The sequence below is a fragment of the Coregonus clupeaformis genome, chromosome 18 (assembly GCF_020615455.1).
Source record: "Coregonus clupeaformis isolate EN_2021a chromosome 18, ASM2061545v1, whole genome shotgun sequence".
Lineage (NCBI taxonomy): Eukaryota > Metazoa > Chordata > Actinopteri > Salmoniformes > Salmonidae > Coregonus > Coregonus clupeaformis.
In genome coordinates this window covers 8,672,786-8,690,638 of record NC_059209.1, presented here as the reverse complement: position 1 = coordinate 8,690,638, position 17,853 = coordinate 8,672,786, and the positions used below count along the sequence as shown (strand labels likewise).

At 50.2% G+C, this 17,853-nt stretch overlaps 1 protein-coding gene across 1 annotated transcript in view; it reads right to left on the bottom strand.

Annotated features, from left to right (window-relative positions):
* Nucleotides 1-17,853, bottom strand: part of adgrv1 (adhesion G protein-coupled receptor V1) — a 230,482-nt gene that overhangs the window by 134,291 nt on the left and 78,338 nt on the right. The window contains exons 21-37 of the mRNA XM_041904508.2: nucleotides 15,297-15,670; nucleotides 14,225-14,401; nucleotides 13,477-13,657; nucleotides 12,674-12,867; nucleotides 12,068-12,197; nucleotides 11,672-11,752; nucleotides 10,979-11,118; nucleotides 10,270-10,879; nucleotides 9,918-10,133; nucleotides 9,563-9,778; nucleotides 3,209-3,453; nucleotides 2,903-3,084; nucleotides 1,938-2,758; nucleotides 1,641-1,850; nucleotides 749-879; nucleotides 508-607; nucleotides 51-230 (exon numbers count right to left, since the gene is read on the bottom strand). Coding sequence (XP_041760442.2) covers nucleotides 51-230; nucleotides 508-607; nucleotides 749-879; nucleotides 1,641-1,850; nucleotides 1,938-2,758; nucleotides 2,903-3,084; nucleotides 3,209-3,453; nucleotides 9,563-9,778; nucleotides 9,918-10,133; nucleotides 10,270-10,879; nucleotides 10,979-11,118; nucleotides 11,672-11,752; nucleotides 12,068-12,197; nucleotides 12,674-12,867; nucleotides 13,477-13,657; nucleotides 14,225-14,401; nucleotides 15,297-15,670 — 4,188 coding nt within the window. The remainder of the gene's footprint in view (nucleotides 1-50; nucleotides 231-507; nucleotides 608-748; nucleotides 880-1,640; nucleotides 1,851-1,937; nucleotides 2,759-2,902; nucleotides 3,085-3,208; nucleotides 3,454-9,562; nucleotides 9,779-9,917; nucleotides 10,134-10,269; nucleotides 10,880-10,978; nucleotides 11,119-11,671; nucleotides 11,753-12,067; nucleotides 12,198-12,673; nucleotides 12,868-13,476; nucleotides 13,658-14,224; nucleotides 14,402-15,296; nucleotides 15,671-17,853) is intronic.

Below are 17,853 nucleotides of genomic sequence, written 5' to 3'. Positions count from 1 at the left end.
GAAAAACTCTGTCGCCGCTAGCTAGTCTCAAGTCCCTATTCCAGACTGACCTGAAGCCCCAAGCTCTCTGTTGATGAAGACGTTGAGGATGCCGTCGCGCTCCTCTGTGCTCAGTCTGAGGGAGGATGGGGCGATGCTCAGCATCCCGAACGGCTCGTCACTGGTCTCCACGGTAACCACCGCCTCGCGCCCCTGGATGTCCAGCGCTGCATGACCCGTTACCAGAACACCTGGGGGACAGGGAGAACAGAACACTGATGGATAATATCCATACAAACACTAGTCACACTCATTTCCAGCCTTAGAGGTTATTGGGTCTAACAGACTATGGTATCCTCTATGCCCGATCCATGCTGCATACAGTCATTGTAAATAAAAACGTGCTCTTAAATGACTAGCATGGTTAAAGTAAAGTTAAATAAATAGAGATCCAAGTACATAATAGGAGAGATTGAAATGTGCATGTTCAGTTATCTTTGTATGACAAGGCCAGAGAATGTGATTTACCATAAGTGTGGATGTTGGACAGGACCACCCTATACTCTTCATTCTCCTCAGGTGTTGCGTCTTCAAGTAGCTGGAGGACTATGGTAGTGTTCAGTGTTCCCTGTGTGAGTGACAGAAGATGCTCGAACAACAAGTACCATATACACCAGAATGAAACGAATACTATACATGGAATGGTCACCATGAAACAGACTCCAGTCAAAGTCGATTCTTGAGGAGGTACCCTGGTCAGTTTGTTTACCTCGGTGAAGAATAGTAGTCCTGAGGTATGTGTAAAGGTCCTGGCAACGCGGGGGCCTTGGATGGCCCAGTCCACGGTGGCGTTCCCCAGACCAGGAGCTGTCCTGGTCACCAGCAGAGACAGCATCTCCCCTACAACATGCACACGCACACACACACAATCACGTTAGTCACCTTTTAAGGTAATACGTATGGCTCAACATTTGTCAAGCACGTGCTTGTGCAAAAAATACCATAAAACTGTGGAACTTGCACCGGCATATACAGAATCCCTTCCTGTCTATGTGAAATGTTAAGGTTATTTCTCATTGCCAATTCCTTGTGCAAAATGTTGCCCATAGTTTGCTGTTTTAGATTAGCAGACCAGGATACAGGCTTTGATTACAGCCTTACGAAGGTCATTCCTTAGCTACTGTAGCTAGGTGGTGCAGAAACACTCTTTCCATTAGGAAGTGGTGTAAGTATTTGCACAGATATGAGTGGAAGGGCTCTGTCATGCCTGAAACGTACTACATGTGCCACCTGTTGCAACATGCTCCTCCCACTATCCCTTGCATTCCTTCATTAATTCATTGGATGTCTCTGAACCCACGGAGAGCAAAGTGATGAGGCTGAGGTATGGTAGGTGTGTGGCCCTTTACAAACAGCACTCGTATGAATTTGTGATCATGAAGCCATGATATTCAAAAAGAAGAGAATTGCAATTTTCAGCTTAATACAGTACTATGCTGATGCATTATGACAGGTGTTCTAATCAGGGGAGGCAGAGGTCATTTTGTCATTAGTGGCTGCTTGGTAAACTGGCTCGGTGCAGAGCTAAATAATTCACACAGTGATTAAGTTGATGCTTGCTTTATTGAAGTGACTGACAGGGTCACCTGGACTACACCCACCCTCTCTGGCGATGACAGAGCGTGAGACGGCGTGGAATCCCACCACCCCCGCCACGTTGTCGTTAGCCAGGATGACGATGGTGACCGTGTCCGAGCTGGGCAGGATCCGGCTGCCTCCCGCCGTCTTCACCAAGCCAACCATCAGGGTCTCGCTGTCCTCTGGCTCCGAGTCATCCACAATCACTATCTCAATGGTCTTCTTCAAATCGCCTTTGGATGGAGAGAACACAATATACTGTAAATCAAAATAACATTCATATCCAAAAAGCATTATGTAGTACTAGATTTTAAACCTACCGTCGGCAAAGACAAGTGTTTCCCCCGTCCCGGTGAAGTCAGTGTTGGGTGTAGCCATTCCGCCCACGAACCTCCACTCAACTGTCACCTGTCCTAGGCTGCCTCCCCTCCTCTCTATGACCAGGGGAACTGAGACGCGCGGCTCCTCTCTCACCTCCAGATAGATCCCATCCTCTGTAGCGTTAGGGCTGAGGCTGTAGATGAGAAACACCCCAAAGGCATCGCCGTTCATGCCTATGGTGACCACTGCCTTGTCCGGTTGCCCTATGGAGGGCAGGTTCTTCCCAGCCACAGTCAAGTTGACCAGCTCCACCTTCAGGATGCGGATGGAGAAGCTCTCGTCCATCTCAGGGAGTTTGTCTGTCAGAATGGGAACGGTCAGGTTGGCTACACCCGAGCCGTCTTCCAAGATGGCCGTCTGTGCTGTCATGGTGGTGTAGTCGCTACCCGCCACGGCCTGCGAGCTGAAGAGAACGGCGGCGGCCGTGGTGTTTTTGGCATAGGTGAGGGTCTGGGCGGACGCGGTGAGCTGAGCGGCCCCGCTGGTCACCCAGGTGCAGAAGGCCATGGGGGACGAGCCCCCAGGGAGAGACAGGGAGAAGGCCTGGCAGGTCTGCTCCCTCAGGCAGACTGCAGCACAGGCAGCCAGGGGGTCTCCCTGAGAGCTGACGTTGACTGGCCTGTGGGGGGTGCCAGAGGGTACTCCTGACACCGGGGGGTTGTAGTACAACAGCATGTCCTGGCCCTCAGTCTGGGCCATGCTCACTATGTCGATCTCTGAGGTGCTGTAGAGGACCTCAACTCGGCTAAAATGACCACCACTGATGTGATGAAGGAGAGCGAGAGAGAGAGAGAGAGTGAGAGAGAGTTAGTTAAGAATTCTGTTTGAATAGTAGCAATATGTCGATTCACTGCAAATTCCAAGGTAAGATGCAAGAGGATAGAACTCAAACTAAAGGACAAACCTTCGACGGACAGTAATGTTGGCCAAAAAAATTCCCTCGAGAGGTTCCTGCACTCGATACACAGACTGGTCAAAGTAGACCGTCCCATACGGGTTGTCATTGGCTGGGACAATGATATTGACTGTATTGTCTATTCCAAGGTTTCCTCCATTAGTGGCACCAGTCAATTCCACCTTGATTATCTGAAAAGCACAGAACGTTTAGAGGAAAATTGACATACTGTATATTATATAGGCCTATATATTATATAGTACATATCATTATAAAAATCCTTTGTTTGGCAAAAAATAAGATTGCGTTTCCTACTTCCTCAATTTCCGGCACATCGTCTGCTAGGACCTCGACATTCAACGTCTTAATGGTTTCTCCGGGCGCAAAGATGACCTCTCCTGACACAGGCCGGAGGTCCCCTACTGCTGCTTTGCCGTTGACCGTGGCTCGCCACTGGATAGCCACGGTCCCTATGGTCCCAGCATTACGCACTATGGGCAGTGTCACCTCAAAGGAGTTCGCCCCTGGCTCCTCTATGGTGACAGGAGCAGCCTGAAATACTAGGGAACACAAACAGTACCTTTATGAGGTCTAATGTCATTTGTTGATAAAGGAAACATGCTGGAATTAAATGGACTAAAATACAGTGGACAATTTTCTGATGTAGTCAGTATTGTGCATATCCTATAATCTGATTTGAATGAGCAATTACATATGTGTGTGGCAAGGTTTCCGTTAGGAAAATATTTATTTTGATTTACCGAACATCTATATGCACTGGGTGCGTAACCCATTAGGTTGTCCAACCACGGTGCTCAGAATGACAGAAATCATATTTAGATTATGTTTTTTAACAGAATAAAAAATTTGCCTTTAAACTTGTACTAAAATAAAGTAGAACGATGTTCTTATACCAACATGACAGGTTTTATTGAAAAGCAAAATATGACCCATTGCATCTTCACCCCTGCTATAAATCATAAATGAATATCATTAAAAAAACTGAAAAAACATTTCGGCTAGAAGAACAAGTCGCCCACAGCAATAAAACACAACTTCAAAATATCTTATTTTTATAATATAATTTGCGATCGACCTGTCCTATATGGTATTTGTATGAACACTTTTATGAAAAAATAAGAAAACATGGCTGTCTCCGAACACAATAATTTGCATCTAATTTACTTGCGTTTGCGGCGGACCATTGTCACGGTTTCGGCCGAGGCTGCCTCTCTCCCTTGTTCGGGCAGGCTTCGGCGTTCGTTGTCTCCAGAATACTAGCTGCCACCGTTGTATGGTTCATGTTCGTTTGCTTTTGTCTGTTTGTTGTCACACCTGTTCTCGTTTAGCGTAATTAGTGTCCTATAAGTTTCTCGTTGTGTTTGTCTAGTGTTGTGTGTTATTGATTTTGGTCAGTCGTGTGTAGGGCTTCGTTTTGTATTTCGCTCGGTTGAGCTTCCCTCCACTGCGTTGGAGTATTACGCACCTGTTTTGTGCGCTTTCGTTTTGTTTCGCCTTCATGCGTATTTTCGCCTTCGGGCAAGAGTTGGCTTATTTCCTTGTTGGAGATTACTAAAGTCTGTTGGACTATACTTCGGTGTCCTGCGTTTGATTCCACCTACACCCACCTACAGCACGCGTGACAGAATAACACACCCGAAATGGAATCAGCAGGAGCCGCAGCAGCCCAGACGACGCTGGAGGACCAGGTTCGGGAACAACGGGACCAGATCCTGCAGATGGGGACACTGCAGGAGGTGATCACCACCATCCGAGGCTGGGGAACGCCTCCACCACCACCCTCCCTGCCAGCACCATCGGCCAGTCCGCCCATTCCCGCACCGGAATCCCGAGGAGTCCGACTCTCGCTCCCGAGGGCCTACGATGGCCGGGTGTCAGGGATTCCTTCTCCAGGTGGAGCTGTACCTGGCCACCGTGCACCCGGCGCCCTCGGGACATGAGAGCGTCTCCGCCTGATCTCCTGCCTTTCCGGGAAGGCATTGGAATGGGCCAACGCGGAGTGGAGGAGGATCGACGCGGACACCATCACGTACGACGAGTTCTCCCGCCGCTTCAGGGTGGTGTTTGACCATCCCCGGAGGGAAAGCGGGCGGGGAGCGTCTGGTCTTCCTCCGGCAGGGGAGGAGGAGTGCCCAAGAGTTCGCCCTCGAATTCCGTACTCTAGCGGCAGATGCAGGGTGGAATGATCGGGCTCTCGTCGATCACTACAGATGTAGTCTACGAGAGGACGTCCGTCAGGAGCTGGCTTGTAGGGACACCAGCCTCTCGTTCGACCAGTTGGTCGACATGTCCATCAGGCTGGATAACCTACTAGCTACCCGCGGACGTCCCGAGGGGGGTCCGTCCATTTCACCCTCCAGCGCCTCCGAGCCGTGTCCCATGGAGCTCGGGGGCGCTGGCGCTAGAGAGAGGAGGGGTCGGCTTACTAGGGGGTCCATCCCCTGCACCAACTGTGGTCGGGGAGGACACACCGCGGCTAGGGTGCTGGGGATGGCCTCCTAGGGGAGAGGGACGACAGGTCCCGCACTGGGGATTCCTTCCAGGTGAGTAGGCGCCCCCACTCACCCAGAGCTCTCTGTTGCACATTTTTGTATACCTGTGAGTTTTCCACAGGTAGCACCTCATTCCCAGCATAAGGCGCTGGTAGATTCAGGCGCGGCTGGGAATTTTGTTGATAAGAAGTTTTGTTTAGCCTTAGGGATTCCCCTTCTTCCTGTTGATGTCCCTTTCCCCGTTCATGCCCTAGATAGCCGTCTGTTGGGTGCGGGCTTGATCAGGGAGGTCACTGCGCCACTTAGGATGTGTGCGCAGGGGGGTCATCAGGAGATGATTCAGCTATTTCTGATTGACTCTCCTGCGTATCCGGTGGTGCTGGGCATGCCCTGGTTGAGTACCCATAACCCATTTATTTCGTGGAAGGAGAGGGCTCTGATGGAGTGGTCTGCCCAGTGTGTGGGTCGATGTTTGGGCGTTTCCGTAGGGGCTACCTCGGTGGAGAGTCCAAACCAGGTGCCCGCATTGCACGTTCCCCCCCGAGTATGGGGATTTGGCCATCGCGTTTAGCAAGTCGAGGCCGACGCGGTTGCCGCCCCATAGGCAGGGAGATTGTGCGATAGACCTCCAGGCAGGAGCTGCGCTCCCACGGAGCCATGTGTATCCTCTGTCTCAGGAGGAGAAGAAAGCTATGGAAACTTACATAGACGAATCTCTGAGACAAGGATACATACGGCCTTCCACTTCCCCTGCGTCCTCGAGTTTCTTTTTTGTGAAGAAGAAGGATGGGGGTTTACGCCCGTGCATCGATTACCGTGGTCTCAATCAGATCACGGTGAAGTACAGTTATCCACTCCCGCTGATTGCGACCATGACTGAGTCCTTGCATGGGGCGCGTTTCTTCACTAAATTAGATCTCAGGAGCGCGTACAACTTGGTGCGCATCAGGGAGGGCGATGAATGGAAGACAGCCTTTAGTACCACCTCGGGCCATTACGAGTATCTTGTCATGCCATACGGGTTGATGAACGCTCCGTCAGTTTTCCAATCATTCGTGGATGAGATCTTCAGGGACATGCAGGGGCAGGGGGGTCGTGGTGTACATAGATGACATTCTCGTGTACTCGCCTACCCGTGTCGAGCATGTGGCCCTGGTGCGCAGAGTGTTGCGGAGGCTGGTGGAGCACGACCTGTATGTTAAGGCAGAGAAGTGTCTGTTTTTCCAGGAGTCGGTCTCCTTTTTGGGGTATCAGTTGTCTGCGTCAGGGGTGAGGATGGAGGTAGACCGGGTGTCAGCCGTGCGTAATTGGCAAACACCAACCACTGTGAAGGAGGTGCAGCAGTTTTTGGGGTTTGCGAATTACTACCGGAGGTTTATCCGGGGTTTTGGACAGGTGGCAGCTCCCATCACGTCTCTCTTGAAGGGGGGGCCCGGTGCGTCTGCAGTGGTCTGCCGAGGCGGACAGGGCATTTGGGAGGCTGAAGGACCTGTTTACCTCGGCTCCAGTGCTGGCGCATCCGGATCCCTCTTTACCATTTCAGGTAGAGGTGGACGCGTCTGAGGCCGGTATTGGAGCCGTGCTTTCACAACGGTCAGGCGCGCCACCTAAACTCCGCCCCTGTGCCTTCTATTCCAAGAAACTCAGTCCGGCGGAGCGAAACTATGACGTAGGGGACAGGGAGCTGTTAGCCGTGGTACAGGCCCTAAAGGTGTGGAGGCACTGGCTTGAGGGGGCTCAACACCCTTTCCTCATTTTGACGGACCACCGTAACCTGGAGTACATCCGGGCAGCGAGGAGGCTAAACCCTCGGCAGGCTAGATGGAATATGTTTTTGACCCGGTTTACATTTAAGATCACGTACATCCCTGGGTCACAGAACGGTAAGGCTGATGCGCTGTCTCGGCGGTATGACACGGAGGAGAGGTCCGTGGAGCCCACTCCCATACTGCCGGAGTCGTGTCTGGTGGCACCGGTAGTGTGGGAGGTCGATGCTGAGCTCGAGCGGGCGTTACGCACCGACCCTAGTCCACCACAGTGCCCGGAGGGTCGGAAGTACGTTCCGCTCGAGGTTCGGGATCGATTGATCTATTGGGCTCACACGTCACCCTCCTCTGGACACCCGGGTATCGGCCGGACAGTGCACTGTCTTAGTGCCAAGTACTGGTGGCCCACGTTGGCAAGGGATGTGAGGGTTTATGTTTCCTCCTGCTCGGTGTGCGCCCAGTGTAAGGCGCCTAGACATCTGCCTAGGGGGTAAGTTACTACCCCTGCCCGTTCCACAACGACCATGGTCCCACCTCTCGGTGGATTTCCTTACTGACCTTCCTCCTTCACAGGGGAATACCACTATACTGGTCGTTGTGGACCGGTTTTCTAAGGCCTGTCGTTTGCTCCCCATGCCGGGCCTTCCTACCGCCCTGCAAACTGCCGAAGCCCTATTCACCCACGTGTTCCGGCACTACGGGGTACCCGAGGATATTGTGTCTGATCGGGGTCCCCAATTTACCTCCAGAGTCTGGAGGGCCTTTATGGAGCGGTTGGGGGTCTCGGTGAGCCTCACCTCGGGTTACCACCCGGAGAGTAATGGGCAGGTGGAACGTGTGAACCAGGATGTGGGTAGGTTTCTTAGAACATACTGCCAGGACCGGCCGGAGGAGTGGTAAGGTACGTTCCCTGGGCCGAAATGGCCCAGAATTCCCTACGCCATTCCTCCACTAACCTAACCCCTTTCCAATGTGTGTTAGGTTACCAGCCGGTTCTGGCACCTTGGCAGCAGAGCCAGATCGAGGCTCCTGCGGTGGATGAGTGGGCGCGGCGCTCGGAGGAGACCTGGAACGCTGCACACGTCCACCTGCAGCGGGCCCTCCGACACGTCATAAAGGCGAGCGCCGATCTCCACCGCAGTGAGGGACCGGTGTACGCACCTGGTGATCGAGTCTGGCTCTCTACCAGAAACCTGCCCCTCCGCCTGCCCTGTCGGAAACTGGGGCGGCGGTTTGTAGGGCCATTTAAAGTCCTGGGAAGGTTGAACGAGGTGTGTTATAAATTACAACTACCTGTTGAATATAAAAGTATTAACCCCTCGTTCCATGTGTCCCTTCTCAGGCCGGTGGTAGCTGGCCCACTCCAAGAAAGTGAGATCAGGGAGACTCCTCCGCCCCCATTGGACATCGAGGGGCACCGGCGTACTCCGTGAGGTCCATCTTGGATTCGAGACGTCGGATGGGGGGTCTCCAGTATCTAGTGGAGTGGGAGGGGTACGGTCCGGAGGAGCGGTGCTGGGTGCCGAGGAGAGACATTTTGGACCCGTCTCTCCTGACGGAATTCCATCGTGGGCATCCGACGCACCCTGCTCCGCGTCCTCCGGGTCGTCCCCGAGGCCGGAGTCGGCGCACGTCTGGAGCCGCGCGTCAAGGGGGGGGTACTGTCACGGTTTCGGCCGAGGCTGCCTCTCTCCCTTGTTCGGGCAGGCTTCGGCGTTCGTTGTCTCCGGAATACTAGCTGCCACCGTTGTATGTTTCATGTTCGTTTGCTTTTGTCTGTTTGTTGTCACACCTGTTCTCGTTTAGCGTAATTAGTGTCCTATAAGTTTCTCGTTGTGTTTGTCTAGTGTTGTGTGTTATTGATTTTGGTCAGTCGTGTGTAGGGCTTCGTTTTATATTTCGCTCGGTTGAGCTTCCCTCCACTGCGTTGGAGTATTACGCACCTGTTTTGTGCGCTTTCGTTTTGTTTCGCCTTCGTACGTATTTTCGCCTTCGGGCAAGAGTTGGCTTATTTCCTTGTTGGAGATTACTAAAGTCTGTTGGACTATACTTCGGTGTCCTGCGTTTGATTCCACCTACACCCACCTACAGCACGCGTGACAACCATGGCCTGCTCAAAGTGAGCCGCTGATTTTGGGAAGTCAAAACTGTCCAACTCCTTAGAGCAGCTTGCGATGCGCATCAGCCTCGTTACTTGTCGTCAAGAAGACGTGATCTTGAGGCCATCTTTACTCTGTTTTGGAGAGAGAAACCCCTCTCTGCTGGATTTTTTTTCTCCAGGAAATCTGGCCGGCAACAATTTTATCTATCGGCTTTTCATTTTATTGTTGTTGTTGCAATTATCAGCTAACATGAGTGCATTTCTGTGTGTGAGAGAGACGTGAGCTAACCGAAGGCCCCAAAGGGGTCATCAGAGGGTAGGATGGTGATGATGGTGCGAGTGAGCTCCCCCAGTCGAGCGCCCCCTGTGGTCACGTTGAGCAGCTCGATGCGGAAGGTCTCCTCCAGCTCAGGAATCACATCGTTAATGATGTAGATGGGTACAGGCTTACTGGTCTCCCCCTCCAGGAGAACCACGTCAGTAGACGCTACGCTGTAGTCGTCACCTGCATTGACACACACATTGTTACACACACACGCACACATTATTACAGACATGCGCACGCACACACACACACACACACACACTGTACATGCTTAACAATATAACATACACTATTGACATGAAACGCAGACCAGACTTACCAACTCTGGCAGTCATTGGTACGGCCCTGAACTTCACGGACACATCAGCAAAAATTCCCCCGATGCGTGTCACATTGATGATGGGTCCGACGTAGTCCTCAGCTACACTGACCGCCGGGGCAGACAGCTGCAGGAACCCAAAGGCGTCATCACTCGCCTCCACTATCACCTGGGCCACGATCTCAGCCTTCGGACCAAGACGAGGAGACTGGGCAACTAGGAAAGCGAGAAGAAACATGGAAAAGCGTATGGTTTGACAAAAATCTCATATTCCAGCTACAAATGTTGACCATGTGACGACTATAGGCCTGGAGATTCATAGTTGGGATGTGAAAATGTGGCAGTGACTTACTTAGTCTCTCCTGCTCTCCTTCTATGAGATTGACACTGATCAACTCCACGAACACGGACTCGTCCCTCTCAGGGTCTTCGTCATCCAGCACTCGAAGGGTTACATTAGCCTCACTCTGATTGGCTGTGAACACCACCGACTCCAGGAGGGGGACGAAGTCATTCCCCTCACTGGCCCGGCCCACACCCGGGGTCATGAAGGGGGCGCCATCAGCCTCACTCAGGGTTCCGTACGTCACGCGTACCTTTCCCATCAGCCCCCTCTGCCTGTGGATGGTGAGGATGACCAGGGTGTGGCCCTCGGGCAGGCGCACCGGCCTGCTGCTCTCTGAGAACACAAACACTCCGTAGGGGTCATCACTGGCCAGCACTGTCACAGAGGCCTCAGTCCTCACACCCAGACGCCCATGGGAGACGTTGACCAGGGACACGGCAAAGCTCTTGTCCAGCTCCGGCACCTCGTCCTGGGCCACCTGGAGCTCAATCTCCCCTCTGGTCTGGCCCACGTGGAAGGTGATGTTCCCGGCCCTGCTGATGAGGTCTTCCTCAGAGCTGTCCTCAGCCTCCCAGAATACAGTCACGTTGGATAGGGCACCGAATGACCGCACCACCTGATACGGGTAAAGAGAGAGTTTACAACCTACTGTCAGGGGAACACACACATAGACACAGACACACACACAGACAGACAGACACACACACACACTGACCTGCAGGAGCACAGTGCTGCGTCCCTCCTCAGGCTCGGTGCCGTTGACAGACAGTGAGTCCTGGCTCAGCTGGAACACTCCGTGTGCGTCGTCAGAGGCAGCGATGGTCACGGTGATATGGGAGGCGACTCCCAGACTGGCTATTTAGAAAAACCATCACACAACTGTAAAGGCTGCCCTTATTTTCATAGTTACAATTTGTTAAAATTAGTAATCGAAGTTGAATTCTATTGATCCACTTGAAATAATAGCACTGAACACTGCAGTGCATTGTGGGTTTTTAATAAGGTTGAGGGTGGACCCCAACAGAGAAACAATGAGCCTTGGTGTCTGTGACATTTCGGTTCACCACTTACCACTGCTGCCCTCCACTCAATAGAATGCCTATTTGCTTTCCCACACCAATCTCCCTGGTCACTGCTCACTGGCCCCATTGCAATGTAAATAGCATACACACGAATATGCAGGCATGCAAACACACACACACACACACACACACACACACACACACACACACACACACACACACACACACACACACACACACACACACACACACACACACACATTCACACACAGGCACACACACCAGCACGCAAAGACAGGCACACACACACAGCAATACATAGGCTTAGGGGGAGCGGTAGAGTCTAAAAGGATGGGAGGGGGTGGGGGAGGGGAAGGTGATCTTACCACGGCGGTGAGAGGACGGGAGGAAAAACTCAGTGTCACTTTCTCCACTGCCACTGCCTTCACTCCGAAGGAACTGATCCACTTTGGGATCACACAGGATCACACCAGATCACACCAGAGGAGTGGGGATCATTGGGGAGCACAGCACACAAGACCACACAGGAGCACACAGGAGCACACAGGAGCACACAGGAGCACACAAGGACACAATGTGACAGAACACAGGCAAAGGAGCAGTTAGAACAGGATCTCAGGGATGGGAAATACTGAAGGATATGACTACAGGATAGGAAGGTGAACTCTTTAACAATTATCTGAAGTAAGAGAAGAGGAGATAAGAAGATCATCACCAATTGGCCGATCAATTAATCAACCAATGGTATTTGTGTCTCTTACCTCCTCCGTCAGGATTGTAGAGTTCCACTCTGAACACTTTGTCCAGCTCTGGCACAGGGTTGTCTATGACCGTCACATTAATGTACTTGAAGCGTTCTCCTGGCAGGAAGTCTAGCAAGCCATCTGAGTCCTGTTTGGGCCATGGAACAGGTGCAGGCAGATCAGGTAGGGAACAAGAGGTTAGTTTGGGTAGTTAGCATAAGCTCACTATCATTACCTGTGTTGACACAGGCAGCCCATTTCTGATATTTTTCCACTCATTGATTTTTAAAAACCAATCAGATCAGCTTTTTTTGACAATAATTGGGCAACAGGTCAGAATTGGGCTGCGTCTAGTGACTCAAACACACTGGAATTGTCATCCATTATCATCTTATTATTGTCTTCATCATTTCAAAATAAAAGCGCAGCAGATAGCCAAGTATAAGGATGGAATAGGACATTATTATGGGTCGAATCCTTATAAACATACATAAGTAAATCACGCTTTATAAAGCATTGATTTCTAAAGGTGATTTGTGTGAGAATTCATAGATCTCCAGTAACCATCCATCCCTGTGTCTGCCTGAGCCCCTGGTCTACGGGATAAGGAAGGCTGGAAATGACCTCATAGTCCTCTGGGCTGACTGCAGTGAACGGTGAGGTCCTGTAGCCGACCATGACTCTTCCCAGCAGGCCTTGGGCCCTGGCCACCAGCAGGTGGACCTCTCCGTCCTCCTCATTGACCGTGACATGGGCAGGCTCTGTTGCTGGGCGGATCATCCCCTCAGCTGGCAGGCTGGACTGGAACTGGATCAGACCTGGGAGAGAGAGAGAGAGGGGTACCAGTACTCACAACAGCTGCTCATCTAGCCTCATAAAAACAATACGCCTGTCAGAGATTATGAGAGCGAGTGAGGCTCAATACATGAAATGTTCACCATACATTCGCAACGTGGGAACATCCTTAACTTGGAGTGATCAATTATTTCGGCTCCATTGTGTCTGTGATGACATATGTATAACAGGCAGTTATTAACTAACACCAATAGCAGTTTGTTACATTGTTTTCAAGTCATGCCAGAAGCTGAACCTTTCAAGTAGCTTGTAAGCAAGGCTGACTGAAGTTAATTTATGTTTCTCTTAAAGGGATAGTTTGGGATTTTGGCAGAGTCAGATGAACTCGTGGATACCATTTTGATGTATCTGCGTCCAGTATGAAGGAAGTTAGAGTTAGTTTCGCGAGCCTCATGCTAAATAGCTTAGCACAAAGACTAGAAGTACAGCTAGCACTAAACTATCCCTTTAACTATGTGGCTGTGCAGATAGCTGCAGTTCTTGATTAGTGCAACTAAGGGTGGGTATCTGTTTGAGGTTCTAGTGGGGTGGCACAGTGATGTGTGTGTGTTTGTGTGTGTCTCTCTCTGTACCATAGGGATGGTCGCTGGCTGTGATGGTGACAGTGGTGGCTGAGTTGTCAGGGTCGATGCTGGCCCCACTGGTGGGGGTAGAGCCTGGCTTCCCGTCACCTGACTCAGCTGACACCAGGGTGACCTGGAAGGACTCAGCGAACTCAGGGGTGTCATCATCCAGCACCAGCAGGTTCAGGACCTGGGAGACGCAGGGAGATGTCATAACTCATGAGAGACACATGAGAATGAAGATTTTAATCTAATATTAGTCCTAGTGTAGATATCCATAATGTGTTTGCAGGCTTTGATCTCTGTAGTGGGATTTGAGGCTAAGCCTAATCATTAGCAGGCACCTGATACCACAACAACATTTTCCTTTTAGCCACTAGATGGGGCTACAAGTCAACAACACCACCACTGAATGGATGAAAATAGTTTTCTGGGATTCAATATGGACAGAAATGTAGATGCATGGTAAAACATTTATATTGACTGGTTTGTAACTGCCTATAGGCTGACCTTCTTGCAGTTGCATTTATATGCAACGTGTGTGTGTGCATGTTCTCCTGTATGTATAGAGTTGCTCTACAGGTGTCCCAAGGAGCATGCTCATTGCTCAATGGGGTTTCCCTAGCTCATGAATGATTGAGGAGTGCAGGGTAGTCTTCCCAGAGCTGTATGTGTGTATGTATGTGTGTGTGTGTGTGTCTCTCTCCCTGTGTGTGTGTGTGTGTGTATATATCTGACTCTGGGTGTTCCCCCTCACCTCAGAGCGCTGACCGGGCAGGAAGACAACAGAGCCGCTAGCGTTAGCAAAGTCCTGGTTGGCCTGGACCTGGCTGTCTGAGTCCAACTGAGTGACCGTGTAGTTGACATAGACGTGGTCCAGAGCCCCACGCATCCGTTCAATAACACAGGAGATGGTGGAGCCTTCCTCTGACGTCTAGCCATAGAGAAAAGAGATAGGACCTGGTTATTAATGATGCTCCCTGAATTAAGCAACTAGACATTGGGATATTTTAAAACATATTGTCACATTACACTCGTCAAAATTGTACACAAACTTTCATTTGATGACAAAGGCATCACAAACTTGGAATAAAAACGGAAAGAAAATCACTTTTGACATTGTCATGTTTTCCACTGCAAGATACAGTAGTTCGTTACCAATTCAAGAATGACACCACTCATTCCAAAAAATGCACCTTTGGGCTTGAGAAAAACACTTTCATGGATCCTCTAATTCCTGCACAGTCAAGATGTGATTTGCAGAGAGTCCACCCGATAGCCCCGCATGCCTCTGAGTCCCTTTGTCCCCTTGCAGCGTTAGAGGGACCCTAGTTCTGATGGAATGCCATCCCCTGGTCGATCACCTATTGTGCTGCTAGGACTCTGGTTCCATAGGAATGCCCTTGACTGCTCTGCCATCTGTCGCTCTACATGAGAGGAGCCATTAGAGACACCACGTGTCCAATCTCCCTAAAGGGCAGAGCGCACACTTCCTCCACCCAGGCGTAAACACTGGTTAAATATGCACAAGGATATGCACTCACTAACCACTTGCTTCAATTACATGTCTTTCTATGTAACAAAATATCCATATTCTCAGGAGACGTGATGGATCAAAGCCAATGTGGTCTCCGTTCTACTGTGTGTTGTACATCGTTGTTGCTGATGTGTCTGTCAAGTTGGTAAATATGGTCTACATTTCATCTCAATAGCGTCAATAGCTTCTCATTTATACTGTAAATCATGTACAGTGTGCGTGCGCGTGCTTTCGTGCGGGTGCGTGCATGTGCGTGTGTGTGCGTGCATGCTCGTGTGTGTGCGTGTCTTACGTCTGGTATGCAGGCGCCAGTGAAGCCAAAGAGGCCGTTGGCGTTGTCGCTCTTCATCACCCGCAGGGTGGCGGTGGGGCGGGGGAGGGGGAGACGCGCCCCCCCATGGACCGCCACCAGCTGCAGGTAGAACACCTCCTCCCCTTCCTCCTCCTTGTCGTCCCGCACCTCCACCACAAAGGCCTTTTGCCTCTCGTCCTGCCAGTACTGCAGGTAGCCAGAGATGTTCCTCAGGTCCATCTTGGTGGGCTGCACGTGGAGCTCGTGGATCTCCAAGTGGTTCAGTCTGCTGTGGTAGAGACGCAGGTCCTGCAGGAGGCCCGTGTAGCGCTGTTCTCCGTAGGGGTCCGAGCCGATCCGCACCGGAGCTGAACCTGCAACACACACACAGGAGGCAGAATACACTCAGAAAAACATCAAGCAATGGGTGATCATGCTGCTGTCAAAAAAGCCAAGCTTTTTGTATACAGAGAACCTGACAAGCATGTATTGTACAGTGCACCCATTCCAGAATGGTTTCATCCTACAATGCTGACTGAAAGGTGTAGGCCTACAGTGGGGGAAAAAAGTATTTAGTCAGCCACCAATTGTGCAAGTTATCACACTTAAAAAGATGAGAGAGGCCTGTAATTTTCATCATAGGTACACGTCAACTATGACAGACAAATTGAGAAATTTATTTCCAGAAAATCACATTGTAGGATTTTTTATGAATTTATTTGCAAATTATGGTGGAAAATAAGTATTTGGTCAACTACAAACAAGCAAGATTTCTGGCTCTCACAGACCTGTAACTTCTTCTTTAAGAGGCTCCTCTGTCCTCCACTCGATACCTGTATTAATGGCACCTGTTTGAACTTGTTATCAGTATAAAAGACACCTGTCCACAACCTCAAACAGTCACACTCCAAACTCCACTATGGCCAAGACCAAAGAGCTGTCAAAGGACACCAGAAACAAAATTGTAGACCTGCACCAGGCTGGGAATACTGAATCTGCAATAGGTAAGCAGCTTGGTATGAAGAAATCAACTGTGGGAGCAATTATTAGGAAATGGAAGACATACAAGACCACTGATAATCTCCCTCGATCTGGTGCTCCACGCAAGATCTCACCCCGTGGGGTCAAAATGATCACAAGAACGGTGAGCAAAAATCCCAGAACCACACGGGGGGACCTAGTGAATGACCTGCAGAGAGCTGGGACCAAAGTAACAAAGCCTACCATCAGTAACACACTACGCCGCCAGAGACTCAAATCCTGCATTGCCAGACGTGTCCCCCTGCTTAAGCCAGTACATGACCAGGCCCGTCTGAAGTTTGCTAGAGTGCATTTGGATGATCCAGAAGAGGATTGGGAGAATGTCATATGGTCAGATGAAACCAAAATAGAACTTTTTGGTAAAAACTCAACTCGTCGTGTTTGGAGGACAAAGAATGCTGAGTTGCATCCAAAGAACACCATACCTACTGTGAAGCATAGGGGTGGAAACATCATGCTTTGGGGCTGTTTTTCTGCAAAGGGACCAGGACGACTGATCCGTGTAAAGGAAAGAATGAATGGGGCCATGTATCGTGAGATTTTGAGTGAAAACCTCCTTCCATCAGCAAGGGCATTGAAGATGAAACGTGGTTGGGTCTTTCAGCATGACAATGATCCCAAACACACCGCCCGGGCAACGAAGGAGTGGCTTCGTAAGAAGCATTTCAAGGTCCTGGAGTGGCCTAGCCAGTCTCCAGATCTCAACCCCATAGAAAATCTTTGGAGGGAGTTGAAAGTCCGTGTTGCCTAGCGACAGCCCCAAACATCACTGCTCTAGAGGAGATCTGCATGGAGGAATGGGCCAAAATACCAGCAACAGTGTGTTGAAAACCTTGTGAAGACTTACAGAAAACGTTTGACCTGTGTCATTGCCAACAAAGGGTATATAACAAAGTATTGAGAAACTTTTGTTATTGACCAAATACTTATTTTCCACCATCATTTGCAAATAAATTCATTAAAAATCCTACAATGTGATTTTCTGGATTTTTTTTTCTCATTTTGTCTGTCATAGTTGACGTGTACCTATGATGAAAATTACAGGCCTCTCTCATCTTTTTAAGTGGGAGAACTTGCACAATTGATGGCTGACTAAATACTTTTTTCCCCCACTGTATCTATTCCAATGCCATATCTGTCTTCATCTGTACTTGGAAAAAAGTGGGTACAGAGCATCATCATTAGGCCTATCTCTGCAGTGCACATTTTTAAACTATTAACTAGTTCAGAGGTCATTCCCTATGATGAACCACCTTTCTGAGGGCTTGACCAGTACCCAGCAGAACACTGGTCAAATTGAGAAAACCTGCGATGGTGACCACGGACAAAGCCATCAGACAAAGCAATAAAACGCTGGTTGAGTTGACAGTGTCAGACAATGTCGGACGTGTCTGATGTTCACATTTATATCCCTTTGATTGAAGTTAACCAAAGAAAAGCTATCAACACAGATAGTCCCGTTATGGGGGTGGGGGGGCACATTGTCTTCAGTTATTGAGGGGAGAAAAGAAAACTG